General features: G+C 56.5%; 3 protein-coding genes across 3 annotated transcripts; all 3 read right to left on the reverse strand.

The window, feature by feature from the left end:
• Positions 1 to 1,344: 1,344 nt before the first annotated feature.
• CONPUDRAFT_84777 (multidrug resistance-associated ABC transporter) lies at positions 1,345 to 7,558 on the reverse strand. Its single transcript, XM_007775074.1, has 18 exons — positions 7,277 to 7,558; positions 6,250 to 7,207; positions 6,084 to 6,187; positions 5,896 to 6,040; positions 5,567 to 5,778; positions 5,337 to 5,446; positions 4,597 to 5,266; positions 3,561 to 4,520; positions 3,457 to 3,505; positions 3,356 to 3,394; positions 3,059 to 3,299; positions 2,834 to 2,993; positions 2,215 to 2,779; positions 2,084 to 2,157; positions 1,875 to 2,029; positions 1,699 to 1,821; positions 1,537 to 1,644; positions 1,345 to 1,473 (listed from the first exon to the last, which is right to left on the reverse strand). Exons 1-18 carry the CDS (start codon positions 7,499 to 7,501, stop codon positions 1,371 to 1,373), a joined length of 5,001 nt encoding a protein of 1,666 aa, XP_007773264.1. The 5' UTR covers positions 7,502 to 7,558; the 3' UTR covers positions 1,345 to 1,370.
• Positions 7,559 to 9,203: 1,645 nt separating this feature from the next.
• CONPUDRAFT_158101 (uncharacterized protein) lies at positions 9,204 to 12,535 on the reverse strand (the record flags this gene model as incomplete). Its single annotated transcript, XM_007775075.1, has 11 exons — positions 9,204 to 9,930; positions 10,013 to 10,124; positions 10,230 to 10,721; positions 10,788 to 10,838; positions 10,894 to 11,021; positions 11,083 to 11,129; positions 11,189 to 11,571; positions 11,630 to 12,007; positions 12,070 to 12,224; positions 12,280 to 12,348; positions 12,405 to 12,535. The coding sequence occupies 11 exons, from the start codon at positions 12,533 to 12,535 to the stop codon at positions 9,204 to 9,206; spliced, it is 2,673 nt and encodes an 890-aa protein (XP_007773265.1).
• A 1,131-nt stretch (positions 12,536 to 13,666) lies between these two features.
• On the reverse strand, positions 13,667 to 15,127 carry CONPUDRAFT_158102 (uncharacterized protein; the record flags this gene model as incomplete). The annotated part of the gene is made up of 4 exons (XM_007775076.1): positions 13,667 to 14,308; positions 14,364 to 14,724; positions 14,769 to 14,965; positions 15,020 to 15,127. The coding sequence occupies 4 exons, from the start codon at positions 15,125 to 15,127 to the stop codon at positions 13,667 to 13,669; spliced, it is 1,308 nt and encodes a 435-aa protein (XP_007773266.1).
• Between the last annotated feature and the right edge of the window lie 559 nt (positions 15,128 to 15,686).

Consider the following 15,686-nt stretch of genomic DNA (forward strand, 5'->3'; position numbering starts at 1 on the left):
TTTCCAGACGTGACTTTTTGGACTGGTTCCTCTGCCTATTCGGATACACTGATTAGTGTACTATCCATGCGAGACAGAGAGGACCGGGCAAAACGGAGGACGTACGGTACTCTAGAATTTGTAGCAGAAAACACGCAGCCATGGCCTCATCGTCGCCCCTGCTCAGCACCTTGGCCCTCCATGCTTGCTCCAGCGCCATCTCTGTCAACGTCCGGCACGCAGCCGCCCTCCGCTTTCCGAACTCATACAATGCCTTGGATGAGAGGGACAGGGACCTCACCAAGAACGTGGATAGGGCAGGTGGAGGCGGGCCCGGACCGAAGAGGACGGGATGTGAGGAGATGTGAGAGCTGATGGCGGACATGGCTAGCATCAGAGTCTGCGTGGATGGGGACAAATAGGCGAGGCGACGACCCGAGGATTCGAATGCTGAAAGGAGAAAGTTGCAGGGGATGACGCGTGCACGGGGTACGTGCGCATATACTTGACGGGGAGGTGTCAACAGGGCAACGTTGCATTAAACGAGTCGAGGAGGAGAAGGAAGTCAAACGTACGTTGAAGGAGATGTGTGATGAGTTCGCCTGAGACCTCCAGATCAACTATTCTGCTTTCTGCGCGAACAGTAGGGAACGAGCTTCCGTGTGCAGCCGTGGCCACCCCTTCAGCTGTAGTGCTGGTGTTGGCAGGCTGATCATCGATAAATAGAAGTCTGGAAAAACGGTACGTGATATGTCTATATCAGTAGAACGTGTATGCGTAATGCGTACCTTGCTTCCCCGATCTTTCTACCGGAGGTCGCCTTCCGCCTCCCGCGTGGACTGATGTTTGTAGTGCATCTGAAGCGGAAATAAGCACAAAGTGTAACACGAGAAGCCAATGGAGTGACGAACATAATGCCTCTGGAGACACAACGCGGACACGAGCGAGGTTGGGGTACGGGATCGCAGCGTACTCTGCGTAGCTTGCAGGCGTCGCAGGGGGGGAGACGATTAGCATTGGTCTTTTCCTTGGGCATGCGAACAGCTAGCAGTATCAAGGCAACTGGCAGCTATAGAGGTATGAAGGTGTTTGTGCTGTGACCGTCATGCTGGTTTTGTTGGTGAACCGCAGCTGACCGCAGCTAGGCGAGAGCAAGCACGTCGGGCCCCTTCTCCGAGCCAATCGGAGACGCGTCTCCGTCTCCGCCCTTGGCCCCCCCGCTGTTGCAGTGGGCCTTGCTATTCTGTAGACACTGTAGATCGTAGCAGGTCTTTGCTACTCTTATCATCACCACGGATGCGTAATTACACTAGCCAACAACCAAATCATATAAACAATCTATCTATAAGTAAACGTGTATGTTACCGTATGTACAGCAAGTCGGCAGCACTTTACAAGCCTGCCATTCTTTTGAGTGTAATAAACTCATTCTTGCCTGTTGCCTTGCACAGGCCGTGGAACTGGCTCTCCGGATCTGAGAGGAGAGTTGTGGGACTACGATATCAAGATGCATGAGATTATTTTGACTAATAAAAATACGCAGATGGAAAAGCGTACCTGTCAAATTCGACGATGCGTCCTTGGTCGAGGATCATCACTCGGTCATAGTCAATGACCGTTCTCAAGCGATGCGCGATGGTGAGGATCGTGCTGTTGGCGAATTCCCTGGACCCTCATGTGAGCACCGTACGCAGCAGGGAGAAAAGCCAAACGACGCACTGTCTGATCGTCTTGCCAATCAACTCGTCCGTCGCGTAGTCGACGCTCGCGGTGGCCTCGTCCATGACGAGCACCTTGGAGCGCTTGAGGATGGCGCGTGCCATGCAAAGGAGCTGCTTCTCGCTTCAAAGACTGTCAGCAAAGGTAATGCTCCAAGACTAGAATGAGCAGCTTACCCAGTCGAGAAGTTCTCACCTCCTTCCGAGACAGGAGACTCGAGGTTCCTGAACACATTCACGTTGATGGTCTCAGGAGTTTCAATGTCCATCTGAGCCTCCGTGTTTTCGCCAGAGGGCGAAGGAATAAGGTGTACACGACGGAGGGCCTCGTACTGCGTATAACCAGGTCAGCGCAGGCGCCGAAAGATAGAGAGGAAGCGGCATACGATCTCGGCGTCCTCGTACTCGTCAAATACGTCCAACGTCGACCGCAGTGTTCCGCTCAGAATCGTAGGATCCTCTGGAAAGAAGCGATTGAGACGGATTCATTTCATGACAAGACAAACAAAACACTTACGCGGAATGATAGTAAGCTTACTCCTTAGATCGGTAAGACCAATCTTGGCGATATCGACACCATCAACAAGAATCTGCCCCTCGGTCGCCTCGACAAAGCGGAAGAACGACAGCGCGAGCGTGCTCTTTCCGGACCCCGTCCTGCCCAGAATACCCACCTTCTCGCCCGGGCGCACCTCAAAGTTGATATTGTGCAGCACATTCGGCAGCTGCGGCGCGTATCTGATGACCAGATCCACGCATTTGATCGCCCCCTTGTCGGGCCAGCTCGCGGCTGGGCGCGGCTCGACGAACTCGGGCGACTCCTGCGCGAGCTCCGAGTACTCCTTGATGCGCTCGAGCGCGACCATGCTCTGTTCCAGCCCCACGAAGCGCCGGACAAGGGCAAGGAGCGCTAACGTCATCTCCGTCGCGAACGAGAGCGCGAAGCCCGCGAGCGCGGCAGAGATGCTGGGCGTCATGACGGCGATAATGCCCACAAGACCGACAGTCGCGCTTGCGAGGAGGTCATATCGTACCTCGATCCAGCGGTTGACACCAAGCTGCCAGTATGAAGGGTTGATTTGCTGCAAAAAAGAGTCAGATTCAACATGACTGGCAGTCAAGAATGTGAAGCTTACAGTATCAACGCAGGTCAACATATCCCGCAAGAACTTGGACGACGCGCCAAACGCACGAAGCACCGTCGCACCAGCGATCGTCTCTCCGTACAGCGAATACAACGGCGAATGAGCAACCGAATCGAGACGACGCATATCACGGGAGGCCTGGCTATAAAGCCTGGCAACCATACAATCATGATCACAGTTAGTATATCTGTGAGTGACAGGTTAAGTGTCAGATACCCACCAGCGAAGTAGAAATATCCGAGCACGAACGCCGCAAGCACGAACGGGATACCGCCCGCGAACGCGATGGACACCACAATAGTGGTGAACGACAGCGCAAAAATGATGCTGTGCCCAAAGTGGTCCGAGAGTCTGCTGTCGATGCCCTCAAAATCCTTGCCGAACCGGTTGAGCAGTCTTCCGCGCGAGACGGTGTCGTGGAAGCGGATGTTGGCGAATAGGACAGACTCGAGAAGGCCTTTCATAAACGAGGGTCAGCGTGGTCAAACAAAGTGCCCGGAAAAAGAAACTTACGTTTGTACAACACCGTAGACGCTTGGATCGAGCCCGAGTCTATTCCACCATCGTTAGCAACGAATCTCTCAATGCAAACCTAACAAAAAAAGTGGACTCACAAAGCACAAAGAAACGATACGTCGACAAGAACACACCCGCGAGCGTCAGCTACACCCAGCAATCAGCAGCATCCTCTCTCACACACACAAAACCTGATACTCACAGCAGCATAAACCCCAATGTAATACACCGGCCCCTTCTCCGCCGCCTCCTCTAGCGGCGTGCCCGACCAGAACTTGAGCCAGTACGACTCCACAATGGGCGACAGCGCCGCGAGAATGAAGACAGCCGCGAACCAGGTCCAGTACCAGTGCTTTCCGCACGCGCGCACGTACATCGTCCACACGTCCTTGCTCACGCGCCCGACCGCACGCTTCTCCTCCTCGACGAGCTTGCGCGGGGGCTTCCGCTCGAGCTTCGCCTTGCCGTTCCCGTCAGCGTTCCCGTTGGGCGTGTCATTGGCGGTGGCACTAGCCATGTCCTCCGTAAACGCCGTAGAGCTCGTCTCAGAAGGCGGGTCCTCGGCATCCTGCTGGGAGGACGCAAGCCTGCCCACGTCCGTCGACTTGCCGACGCGTTTGGGCACAGACAAAGTCGACCCGCTCGGCAGATTCTCACTGTCCTCCACCAGCTTCTCCTCCTCCTCCTCCGCCCCCGCACCTGACGAACCCAGAGCCCCGAGCAGCCCCGTGCCGAGGAACGCCTGCCGCTCGCCCGCAAACGTCACCCGCCCATTATCCAGCGCAACAACATATGCGGCGCCGCTCGAGCACAGCTGCACATGGTGAGACACCAGCACGACCGTGCGGCCCTTCATCAGCTCGCCCTTGATGCACTCGTGGTAGAGGTGGTGCGCCGTGTGCGCGTCCACCGCCGAGAGCACGTCGTCCAGCAGCAGGACGGAGGCGCGGGAGTACACCGCGCGCGCGAGCGACACGCGCGCCTTCTGCCCGCCAGAGAGGTTCACGCCACGCTCGCCGATCTCGGACTCGTCTCCGTCCTCGAGGATGTTGAGGTCCGCGATGAGCGCGCATGCCTCGAGCGTGCGCTGGTACCGTTCCTCGTCGTATGGCAGGCTGAACAAGATATTGTCCCTGATGCTCGCGTTGCGCAGCCACGCGCTCTGTTGCCGTTCCACAAACCCAATCAGCACTGGCACTACTCTGAAGCCGAAACGATAGCGCACCTGTGGCACATACGCACATCCCGGGAACAACCCACTTCGCCTCCCTCCCGTCCCTATTGGCCCCACTCGGGCCATACACCGCCAACGAATCCGGCGGACTCCGGGGACACACAACCTGCCCCGCCAACACATCCGCCTCACCCAGCAGCGCGAGCAACAACAGCGTCTTCCCGCTTCCGAGCTTCCCGCACACGAGCGACAACTCGCCCGTGGGGAACCGCAGGTCCATGTCCAGCAGCACGAACTTGCCTTGCTGCTGTCCCCTGGGCGTACCAGGCGTCGACGGCGCAAATGGCGTGCTCGCTCCGCTTGTACCGCTCTTCGCGCCCCGGTCCTGCGGCCACGTCACCGTCGCGCTCGCGCACGCCGCCGCACACTCCCTCTCGCCTTGTCCCTCGCCTTGTCCCCGTCCCTCCCCAGGCGGCCCAAACACATGCACCGCCCCACCATCCAACGGCGGCACCGGCGTAATCTCCGGCAACTCCAGATAGTGCTCGACGCGCCTGAGCGAGACAAACGACTGCAGCATATTGACAAACGTCTCGGGGAGCGTGTTGAACGCGAACTGCAGCTCCTGGAACACGAGGATCGTCGGGAACGCGATCGATGGCGTGAGCGGCTCGCCGCGCCACACCGAGAAGTGCCAGAACGCGACGAGAGTCACGATTAGCGGGGACGAGTCCCTGTTCGATGAGAGAGATAGAGAGATGAGACGTGAGCTTTTACGGCGGGATGGGGGCGGGGAGAGCATACCAGATGGCGGCAAATATGACCTCGAGCCAGTAGTTGAGCTTCTGGTACTTGAGCTCGCGCTCTCTTACTCTCAGAATCCGGCTCTCGAACGGGCGTTCCCAAGCCATAAACTACCCATTATCATCGCCACATCAGTACCAGTCCAGAAACAAGCAAAACCCCCAGAAAGCCACTTAAAAAGCGAGAGACAGAGCAAGAAGAGAGAAAAAGAGAGGGAGAGACAAACGCACCTTCAACATCCGAATAGCCCCAAGCACTTCATTCATCAGCGCCACACGCTCGTCCGTCGCCTTCATAAGCTTGTCCTGGAAGCGCACAACGACTTTCCCTGCGAGCGTGTTGAACGGGAACATGACGACGATCACGAGCAGGCCCCAGAAGCACGAGACGCCGATGAGCCGGTAGAGCAGCAGGGTGCCGACGATGAGCTCTATCGGGGAGTCTGTGGGTTATGATGAGGGTGAGTGTGGGGTGCGTGGGTGTGGTGTGAGAGAGGGGGAGGAAAGAGCGAGCAGGGAGGAAGAAGTGGAGAAATTGCGAATACGGAAGAAGGACGCACCGACGAGCGAAAATACAAAGGACGAAAACTCGAAGACGCGGTCGACGTCGGTCGTCATGAGCGTCATCACCTGCGCCTTGCTGCTGAACTCGGCCTCCTCGTCCTCATCCTCTTTCCCGCCCTTGTCACTCTTCTTATCCTTGCCCTTTGGAGTCCTCCTTGGAGTCGGACGACCCAGCGGACGACACAATGTCCTTCCTCACAAGCGTCTTCTCGAACAAAATCGTGTTCAACTGCGCCTTGATCCTAATCTCGATCACTGCCGTCGCGAGCGAGAAGAACTGCGCGGCCACTGTCCACCAACCGCATCCATCAGCACGCTGCCATTATCAGGAACACACAAAAATAACCCACGCATATGCACCATCAACAACGACACCAACTGCCCAACCGCATACACCCACCCCCACCTCGTATGCAGCCGCTCCAGATCTCTCTCAAGGTACGCGATCAGCTTCTGTAAGAAAAAAGGGCTCGCGAACCACAGCGGCGCAGCCAACGCCACCATAACCATTTCCGCGACGAACGCAACACCGTTCACGCGCAGCACACGCCACGCGAGACCCCAGCCCGGTCTCGTCTCCTTCTCCCCGCCGTCCTTGCCATCGCCCTTGCCCTTTCCCCAGGTGCCAATGGGCGACACCCTCAACAGCTCGCGCATCTTGTGGAACTGAAACGTCGCACGCATATTCGCCGGCAAAATCGGCAAATCGGCAATCTCGAGCGACTCCGCGGTCTGTACCAGCCGCACCAGCCGCGTCGTATAGCCAAACAGAATAAAATCGAGCACGCTCGCGCCCGTGCTCCCGCTCACATTGTCCGTGCTCCTATTGCTCGCCTTCGCATTCGTCGCAGGCGCATACACCCGTTCGGGCGGGAAGCGCAACGGCGGGCCGGTGGGAATTGTCCAGCTCAGCACGGCGCTGAGCGCATACAGCACGAGCGTGGCGTGCCAGAGCGCCTTAAGCGCGCCTGCGGACGAGCCAGCGGGCGCTAAAGCCGAGATGGGGAGGATGGAGATGGCGAATTGAAGGGCGAACGCGAGTGCGGTGAGCACAGCGAGGTGGATGACTCTGTTCCGGTGCAAGCGCACGGTGGTGAGCGGGACGGCGCCCGCGGCGAGGGTGACGGTGTATAGGGCGTAGAGGATGCGGAAGAGGTAGACGAGGAGAAGGCCGGTGCCTGCGCTCGCGTCCCCGTCCCCGTGGGATGGGGAGCCGGAGAGGGCGGCGGCGGCCCAGCCGAGGGAGATGGTCTCGAGGGCGAGGATGACGACGAGGTTGGCGGTTATGGAGACTTTCCAGAGGCGCATCTGGCGGCGCATACCGTGACATATTTTTGTTAGCTACGGATCGCGTCAGCAATTGGTGAGAGAACGTACCTGGGCCCAATACTCGTTCTCCTCCACCGGATAGCCGTCAAGGAGGTCCTCCGGCTGCACAACGTTGAACGAGTCGTGCGCTTTCGCTTCAGAGCCGAGCGCATCGTCGCCAGTGGCGGGGAGCTTGATCTTGCCCTCTTTTTCGCGCGTCACAAAGCGTATGAAGATGCTGCCTGCCACACCGACGAGGGCAGCAGCAGCCATGGGAAGCTGGTATGGCGGCATTCCGTCTGTTCCAATCGTGTACCAAGGAGCGTCGACACCGAGAGCGGGAAGAGAAAACATTGGAGAACAAGGCAACGAGCGCAACTATATTAGAAAAGAGGAAGTGGAGAATCATTATGACTTATTCAGTGACGGGACCGCAGCCACAACTATTCCTGGATACGAAGGATCCAGGTATCACAGCTTAATCCTCCTGCGCCTACCTACAGTTGCTTTTATCAATGTACGACGCAACCGATATCATCTGCCGACAACAAGTCATTAACTATCGAGTCAGAGTTACTTGAGACACTCTTGAGACGACTAACCATTGGTTAATTTCGGAGCCGCAACTTCTGTGATTGGAGATGACTTTGTAATTGCGAGCCGATGGCTCAGCTGGATCATCTTGAAACACACTCCTGGACATCCAGCAGTTCCGTGAACTTCCGCGCGAAGCGGCAGCAGGTGAAACATGATAACGGCGCCGTTGACGTTGAGCACCACTATTGACTGGCTGGACCACGTAAGTCTTACCAGCACCGCATTCAGTATCATGATCTCATATTACCCAAATCTTGGAGAACATACGTCAAAGCAATGGTTATTGGTGCGAACGACGACCGGCCCTGTCCCATAGACCTGCCTTTGTCTACAAACGGCCGAGTAGAAACTGAACTTTGGATCAAATGGCGAAATGCTCACTACCGCGCTCCAATTTTGCACCGTGACAATGTCATAGGGATCCGACCATCCGCACTCCCACGTACCTTACGTCTACCACATCTGCAGGTCGGCAGACCCAGAAAGTGACGCTTTGGACCAACCAAGAGGGCGAGCCACTTAGGGGTGACGTCATGGCGCACCCATTTCCTCGATATCCACAAGGACAGAGCTGCGCCTTCAAGAAGCTGACGAGTATAGGGTATATGGAGAGGTTGGGGAGAAGAGGTGGTAAACGTACGCTGAAGGAGATATGAAATGTGCTCGCCAGAGACCTCGAGATCGAACATCCTGCTGTCCGCGCGAACCACAGGGGAGACGTTGCTGCCTGCGACCGACGGCGCCTTTCCAGCTGGACTGCTAGTGCTGGAAGACCGAGCATCGCCAAATAGAAATTTTGAAAAGATGGCAAGTGATATGTCTGAGTATACCAGTAGAACATGTATGCGGATTGCGCACCTTGTTTCCTCAATCCTTCTACCAGTAGTCGCCTTCCGCCTCCCGCATGGACTGATGTTTGTAGTGCATCTGAAGCGGAAATGAGCACAAAGTGTAGCGGAGAAGCCAATGGAGCGACAAACATGATGCCTTTGGAGACACGACGTGGACACGAACGAGGTTGGGGTACGGGATCGCAGCATACTCTGCGTAGCTTGCAGGCGTCGCAGGAGGGGAGACGATTAGCGCTGCCTAGGCATGGGAATGGCTGGCAGTATCAAGGCGACCAGCTATGGAGAGATGAAGGTGTTTGAGAACGTGTTGTAATCGTCATCCTGGTTTTTGCTGGTGAACGGCAGTGACCGCAGCTGGGCGCGAGTAAACACGTCAGGCCTCTGCGTTCTCCGAGCCAATCGGAGACGCGTCTCTCCCTCCGTCCTCGACTCTTTGCCCTACTTCTACTTCACGCACAGTTGTTTAGTCTACGCTCATCTCAAAGCAAATATCTAGCTATACGCTACACCATCAGAGATAAGACAAGGATAAAGTGAACAATATCTCATTACATAAAGGTATACGGTATCTCCCACCCTAGCCCATCCATCGAGCTACGAAATTGTCCGTTATCCATAGTCCATACATCTGTCTGTCCCGTACTCGAGTCCATGTATACACCCATCGCGTCCCAACTTGACACATTCGCATTTCTGCGGATCTGCCCGTGATTCGAGCTCGCCGCCATGCCCATCGTAGGCATCTGCATCTGCATCGCCATCGCCGTCGACGAGGGCGAGGTCGCGTACAGTCCGTTGTCGTACCCATAAGTATTGGGAAGCGCCCACACCGGCGCGCTTGCATGTGAGACAGCACCAGCAGCAGTGCCTCCACTGCCACAACCCAAGGCCATAGACGCCGTGTTCGCCGCCGCATCCGAGTTGACGGGGTAATTCCCTCGGAAGACTTCACTCGAACATGCACCACCTCCTTTGATCATGTCCAGTATACCCGCATCGCGCATAGCAACCTCGATATCGGGGAGCTCAAGCACAACAGGAAAGGCGTCGGGATCTTCCTCTTCAAGGCCTTCCACATCAGCGGAGGAGCTGCTCTGTTCCGAGGCCGAGGGAGTATAGCGTGAATCCGACGGCTCAAGCGCATTTATTCCCAAGTTTTCATCAAGGGCCTGCGCGAACTTGATCTCCTCGATCGCCTGCGTGATCTCGTTCACGATCGGTCGTTCGAACGCGACCGGCCAGGACCAGGAGACGACAGAGAAGATCTCGGACATCCTACGCAATTTCGAAGCGGGTCGTAGTAGAGATGTGTTAGTACGAGCAAAGCGCAACAACGTCCAGAGGACAAACAACGCACGTTTCAAGACGTCTGAGCTTCTCCGCGCGCGTCAGCTCATGCACATCGCCGCCATCCTCGACGGGCGTCGCGTGCAGAATGAGATCGCACCAGAACGTGAATGGCTCGTTTCCTGCTCGTTGCCGCACGAATATTAACGTACATGGCCCATTAGGTAGAAAACCTCGTTTAGCGATGTGGCGCACGCAAAATGAAACCCCACTAGCTTGCGACTTACCCATATGCGTCAACCACGACAGACGCTTGCCGTACTCCGGATTTCTGCGCATCGTACGCAAGCTCCAGGGAACCAACGCCCTCGTGAATGTGCGCAGAATCACCTCCAGCTTAGGCACGTCCGGGTCGTCCAGTTCTGAGTGGGCTGTCCTCGCCGCTGCTACCCTCTCTTGTAGGTCTTTGTAGAGTGGAATGTTCACAGACCCAAGTGCACCGCGCATCCCATCCATAATGCTCCGCATGAGCCTCGGGGGGCCAGGTTGTTCTCCGTTCTGGTATTCCGCCGTGGGAATGGGGCTTGCCTGCGTCGGATTCTCTTCAAGAGTATTTGAACCACTGCGGGATTGAGCGCGCGCGGGAATGTCAACTACCTCGGGGCTGAACGCCATGACGTAACGCGCCTGTGCGACGGAGAGGAGGAAGTGTAGATGCTTCAGGTCGTCGAGATGCTCCGCAAATCGGGTAAACGAGAACGGGAGCCCGCTCTTCCTGCCTGAATGAAAGAGCGCACAAACTCAAAGCACGTTCGGAGGGGGTTGGGCGGTGGCCGTTGACTTACGCATTCGCCAGTCATACGCAGATAGGGCTATGCGCATAACGTGATATGAGTCTACAATGCAATGAGTTAGAGAGCGCCACGGGATTGAAAGGATACAAAACCTTACAAGGTCTGACCAGATTCGTGAACCCCTGTGTGTCCCACCACTGCACGTCCTCAGTGATTACCTGCGCAACCAGCTCACGGAGTGAAGGTGGAGGAGGACCACACAGCAGCGCCTCGTCATGAAGCGTGCTTCGAACATTCGTTAATAACACAACGTGTACAGATCATGCGCAGCGCCAACTGTACTTACTAGTCGCACACTTGCCCTTGCCATACGGAAGTGATAGCGTCCCCCATCTGACATGCAGAGGTTAACACGTCTCATTGTGACACCGCAGTTTACATCGATCACGAACCAGCTGCATGCTCCAGCGGAGTCTCATCTCTTGAAGGTCAGAGATGTCTTCGGGCGGCCGCCTGAAACCGTGCAAACCTGACGGTGCTAGCGCTTGGCATGGCGTATGTCCCAGCTGATATTGTTGATACGGAGGAGAATCTGCAGGCCGTATCTCAGCTGCACCTTGTAGTTGAAACATGAACGGCTCCGGGTCCTGAAACATGTTTGGGTCCGGGGGGGACCACGACATCATGGAGCACATAGAGGTAAAGAACACAAATGTGGACGACTCGGAGTTCAGGAAATCGTCGAAGCCGACTTCACGACAATGCATGAGCCTTTGGCGGAGGTGGGAGATAAACGCCGACTTCCAGACGCGGTTCGAGCCCAAGCCTCTTCTTCCTGTGCGCGCGCGTGTCAGAGGAACGAGCTATCAGACAGAAACGAAATGATGGCTCACGATACTCCAAGAACTGTAGTAGGAAACACGCCGCTATCGCCTCGTCACTGTCGCTGTTGAGCACCTTTCCCTTCCACGCGTGCTCGAGCGCCATGTCCGTCAACTTCTCACACGCAGCCTGTCTCCGCTTTCCGAACTCGTACGTGAGAGTCGATACGGTAGGCATGGGGGTAAACAGGAACGCAGAGAGCGGAGGCGGGGGTGGCCCAGGGCCAAAGAGGATAGGATGCGATGAAAGGCGGGAGCCGATCGCGGCGACTGCGAGTGTGAGGGTCTGCGTGGAAGAAGGGAGAAAGGCGAGACGTCTGCCGGACGATTCGAAGGCAGAGATGATGAAGTTGCATGGGACGAGCCGTGCGCGGGGTAGCCGTGCGTACACTGTGTAATAGGGAGATGTAGGCATGGAATGAAAGGCAAGGGAAGAGACGAAAAGAACGTACGTTGCAGCAAGTGTGCGATGAGTTCACCAGAGAACTCAAGGTCGACTATGCTGCTCTCCGCCGGGATGACAGGGTACGGTGTTCCTGAAGACGTTGAGCTCTCTGCCTCTATCGAGCTGCTCGGACTAGATCCCTGTGCATGGCCGAAGAGAGCCCTACAGGGGTATTTGAAAATAAAATCACAATGCCGACAAAGTATGGACTGCGCACCTTGCCTCCTCGATCTTCTTGCCAGATCTCTGCTTCGGTCTCCGACGCCTGACTGCATTCGTGGTGCATCTGGAACAAGCGTAAGGCCACATCGTGAGATTTAAGAGTCCAGACTATCGACGAACATGATGCCTGTGGCGACACAACGAGAACAAGACTGAGGTGAGGGCACCGGGTCACAGCGGACTCTGCGCAGTCTGCACGCGTCGCAAGGGGGAAGGCAAGTGCTATTGACATTGGACTTGTCCTTGGGCATGACTGTCCTTGTAGTCGTTGCAAGGTTTTGAAGATTAACCGTAGATGAGAGCGTAATGCTGGTCGGCTGCGGGTGTCATGCTTGATTGCGTGAAGTCGGAGTCGGTGGACCTCTGGTCCTGCTGTGTAGACCGCTTTGGGGTCCGTGGCGATCGGAGGCGTGGCTCCGAACAAACTCCGCGGGTCCATCAACTCAAACAAAGGTATATTCATTCTAGCGAGGTATAAGGTATATCGTCCGAACCAAAATTCAAATGTATTCCAGGAATCTGTGTTTGCGAGAGCACCATCCATAGGATTACTTGTACCCAATCCCTGCATGTCTGCGTCGTAGAAAAATCTATCGTCCGTCAGCGATCCCGTGGCAGGCATCGGCGTCTGCAACACGCGTCCCAAGACGGCGCACCCGCAAGCTGACCGACATCATACCCGTGATCCACGCCATATATTGGATCCTGCGCGTTCGCATCCGCAGAAAAGCCACCGTCTCCGAAGTGGTCAAACACAAAGGGGGGCTTGTGATGCGCTCAAAACCGCTGACCCTATGGTGCGGGACGCAACTTCGTGCATCAGGAAATTAACAGGCGACTTTTCGGCGCTTTTGGCTGGCTATGCCGCTTCTCCCCGCTTTAAGCCGCTTTAAGCCGCTTTGGACGCCCACACCGGCTCAAATGTGGGGCCTAGTGGCAACCGCGGGTTGTAAAAAGCCTAATGGCCCCAAAAGCACGACAAAGACTAATCACCCGTCAAAAAGCAGCAAAAAGTGCAGTCAAAGTAATATAATCCTATTATTACATATATTGTAGCAAACATAATAGTACTTATATGAGAACCATGATCGAGCGAAGGATGAATATATAGTAATAACTTATCCACAAGCTGAACCATAGTTGTCTTGCCTCCAGAGGAAGACCGCCTTCACTGTCCGAGGAACGGCAGGTGGACAACCCTGCATGCGAATGCTGAGATTGAGGCCGTGTGGGCCATGTTCCTATCGGGACAAGCAGCGCAGGAAGCCCGAGCGCAGGTGGAGAGCTTGACACAATGTAGGACATGATGTTGTCGGAGGCAAGTACGAGGGAGCAGGTGGGTGCGTGAGAGGGGTTGCTGCTGGTGGCGAGGGCTGCAGGCTTTAGAGGCGAAGGGTAGTGCTGGTGGGGCATAGGACAATGGCAATGGTGTCAACGAGCTCGTCGACGGGGCCCGGGTATGGGTATTGATGATGATCCCGGCCGGCCGTGTGGTCCTCAATGCCGCGAGGCGCCTTCAGAGATGCTGTAGAGGCAGGGGACGATGAGTGGAGTACGAAGGCGAGGGAGTCTCGGGGATATCTGGAGGCGAGTACGAGGGAGCAGGGGGATGCACGAGAGGGGCTGCTGGGGGTGGTGATGGACGCACCGGCTTCAGAGGCGAAGGATAGCACTGAGGGGTGTAAGGGGAGGGTGATGGTGTTGTCGACGTTGACGAAGTGGGCCCGGGTGTGGGTATGACAAAGGAAATACAATCCAGGCCATGTGGATCTCAATCCTGTGAGGTGGTGTTGCTGCTGCTGGACCGGCATCGCGTCGTGTTTTGATACCGGTGACGACTCCGCCGACACGATCCACGCCGTGTGGTCCTCAATGCCGTGAGGCGTCTTCGGAGGTGCTGTCGAGGCGCGGGACGATGACGTCGAATACGAAAGGGAGGGGGTCTCCGGAGCGTCTGGAGGCAAATACGAGGGAGCAGGTGGCTGCGCAAGAGGGGCTGGTGGTGGTGGTGATGGGTGCACAGGCTTCGGAGGCGAAGGATAGCGCTGGGGAGCATATGGCGAAGGCGATGGTGCCGACAAGCTCAACAATGTGGGCCCGGGTGTGGGCATCGATGAGGGGAAGACAGGGGAGGGGAGGGGGCATTGCCTTCGAAGGGGAGGGGAGGGTGTAGGTGGGGTAGGGTCCAGGGCCAGCGAAGTCCTTGCGAATCATGGCCTCGAACTCCTGCAGAGTGACGGGGTCGACGCTGAGCTCCCAGTCGAGGTACTGGCACATCTCCCTCTCCATCTGGTTGATCTCGCGCAACTGGAACATACTCTGTGCGACGATGCTCCGGCTCTTGTTGGAGTACGTGTCGTCGCAGATCACCTTGGAGGCAATCATAAACGCGGAGACGAATAGAGGTGGCCAGAAGAGCCGTGAGCAGTGGGGAAGCGGGCTTTGAGACGCTGGAGTAGGACGAGGGCGGCAAAGGTGACCGACGCGTGGAGTTTCGTCCGGTGGAGGGCATAGGCGATGAAGTACGGGAGCTTCGCAGTCGAGCCCGACGACGAGGGAGGGTACTCTGGACAGGCGAAGAGATGAGTGATGAAGTAGGCGTAGAGGCGCGCCGCGTTCTCGTGCCCGCAGAAGGGGTCGCGGGCCGTCGAAGGCTGTGTCGACGCCGATTTGAGCGGGGCCTAGAAGGGAACTATGAGGAAACCCGGCGACCAAGGAGCTACATGAGGACGTACCGATGGGGGCGGATGGAACCCCTGCCTCGACTGGGAGACTGAGACATTGTGGGCGGCGCGGAAGGGGGAGGGGTGCTGTGCAATCGAAGGACCCATGACAGCAGCCATGATTGAAAATTAGAGACGAGGAGGGAGGGAGGACAGAAGTGGGACGAAAAGGTGACGAAAAGCGCTGGAAAAGACGGGGGAAATTAGTGAGCGAACGAGCGACTGACAAAGTATATAAAACGGGAGCGGTGGTGTGGGCAAAGAAGGAAAGTCTGAAAACAGACAGGACCATGAGACGGGAGAAGAGGGACGGACGACACGCTGTCGATTATATCCGACAGCATGCGGCGTCCTCAGATCAACGCACATCAGAAAAACCCCGTCAGGGCCTAAAATGGAGCTATAGGAATCCGGCGACCAAGGAGGTATGCATGAGGACGTACCAATGGGGACGAATGCTGTGCGATGGAGGGACCCATTACAGCTGCCATGATGATACCAGAGACGACGAGGGGAGGGGATGAGAGAAGTCAAACGAAAAGGATGCGAAAGAGTAGGTGCTGAAGTATGACGGCCTCACAGTCGAGCCCAACGACGAGGGAAGGCGGGGTAGGCGAAGAGGTGGGTGATGAAGCGGGCGCAGAGGCACGCCGTGTTCTCGTGCCCATAGAAGGGGTCG

Source organism: Coniophora puteana (genome assembly GCF_000271625.1).
Source record: "Coniophora puteana RWD-64-598 SS2 unplaced genomic scaffold CONPUscaffold_13, whole genome shotgun sequence".
Lineage (NCBI taxonomy): Eukaryota > Fungi > Basidiomycota > Agaricomycetes > Boletales > Coniophoraceae > Coniophora > Coniophora puteana.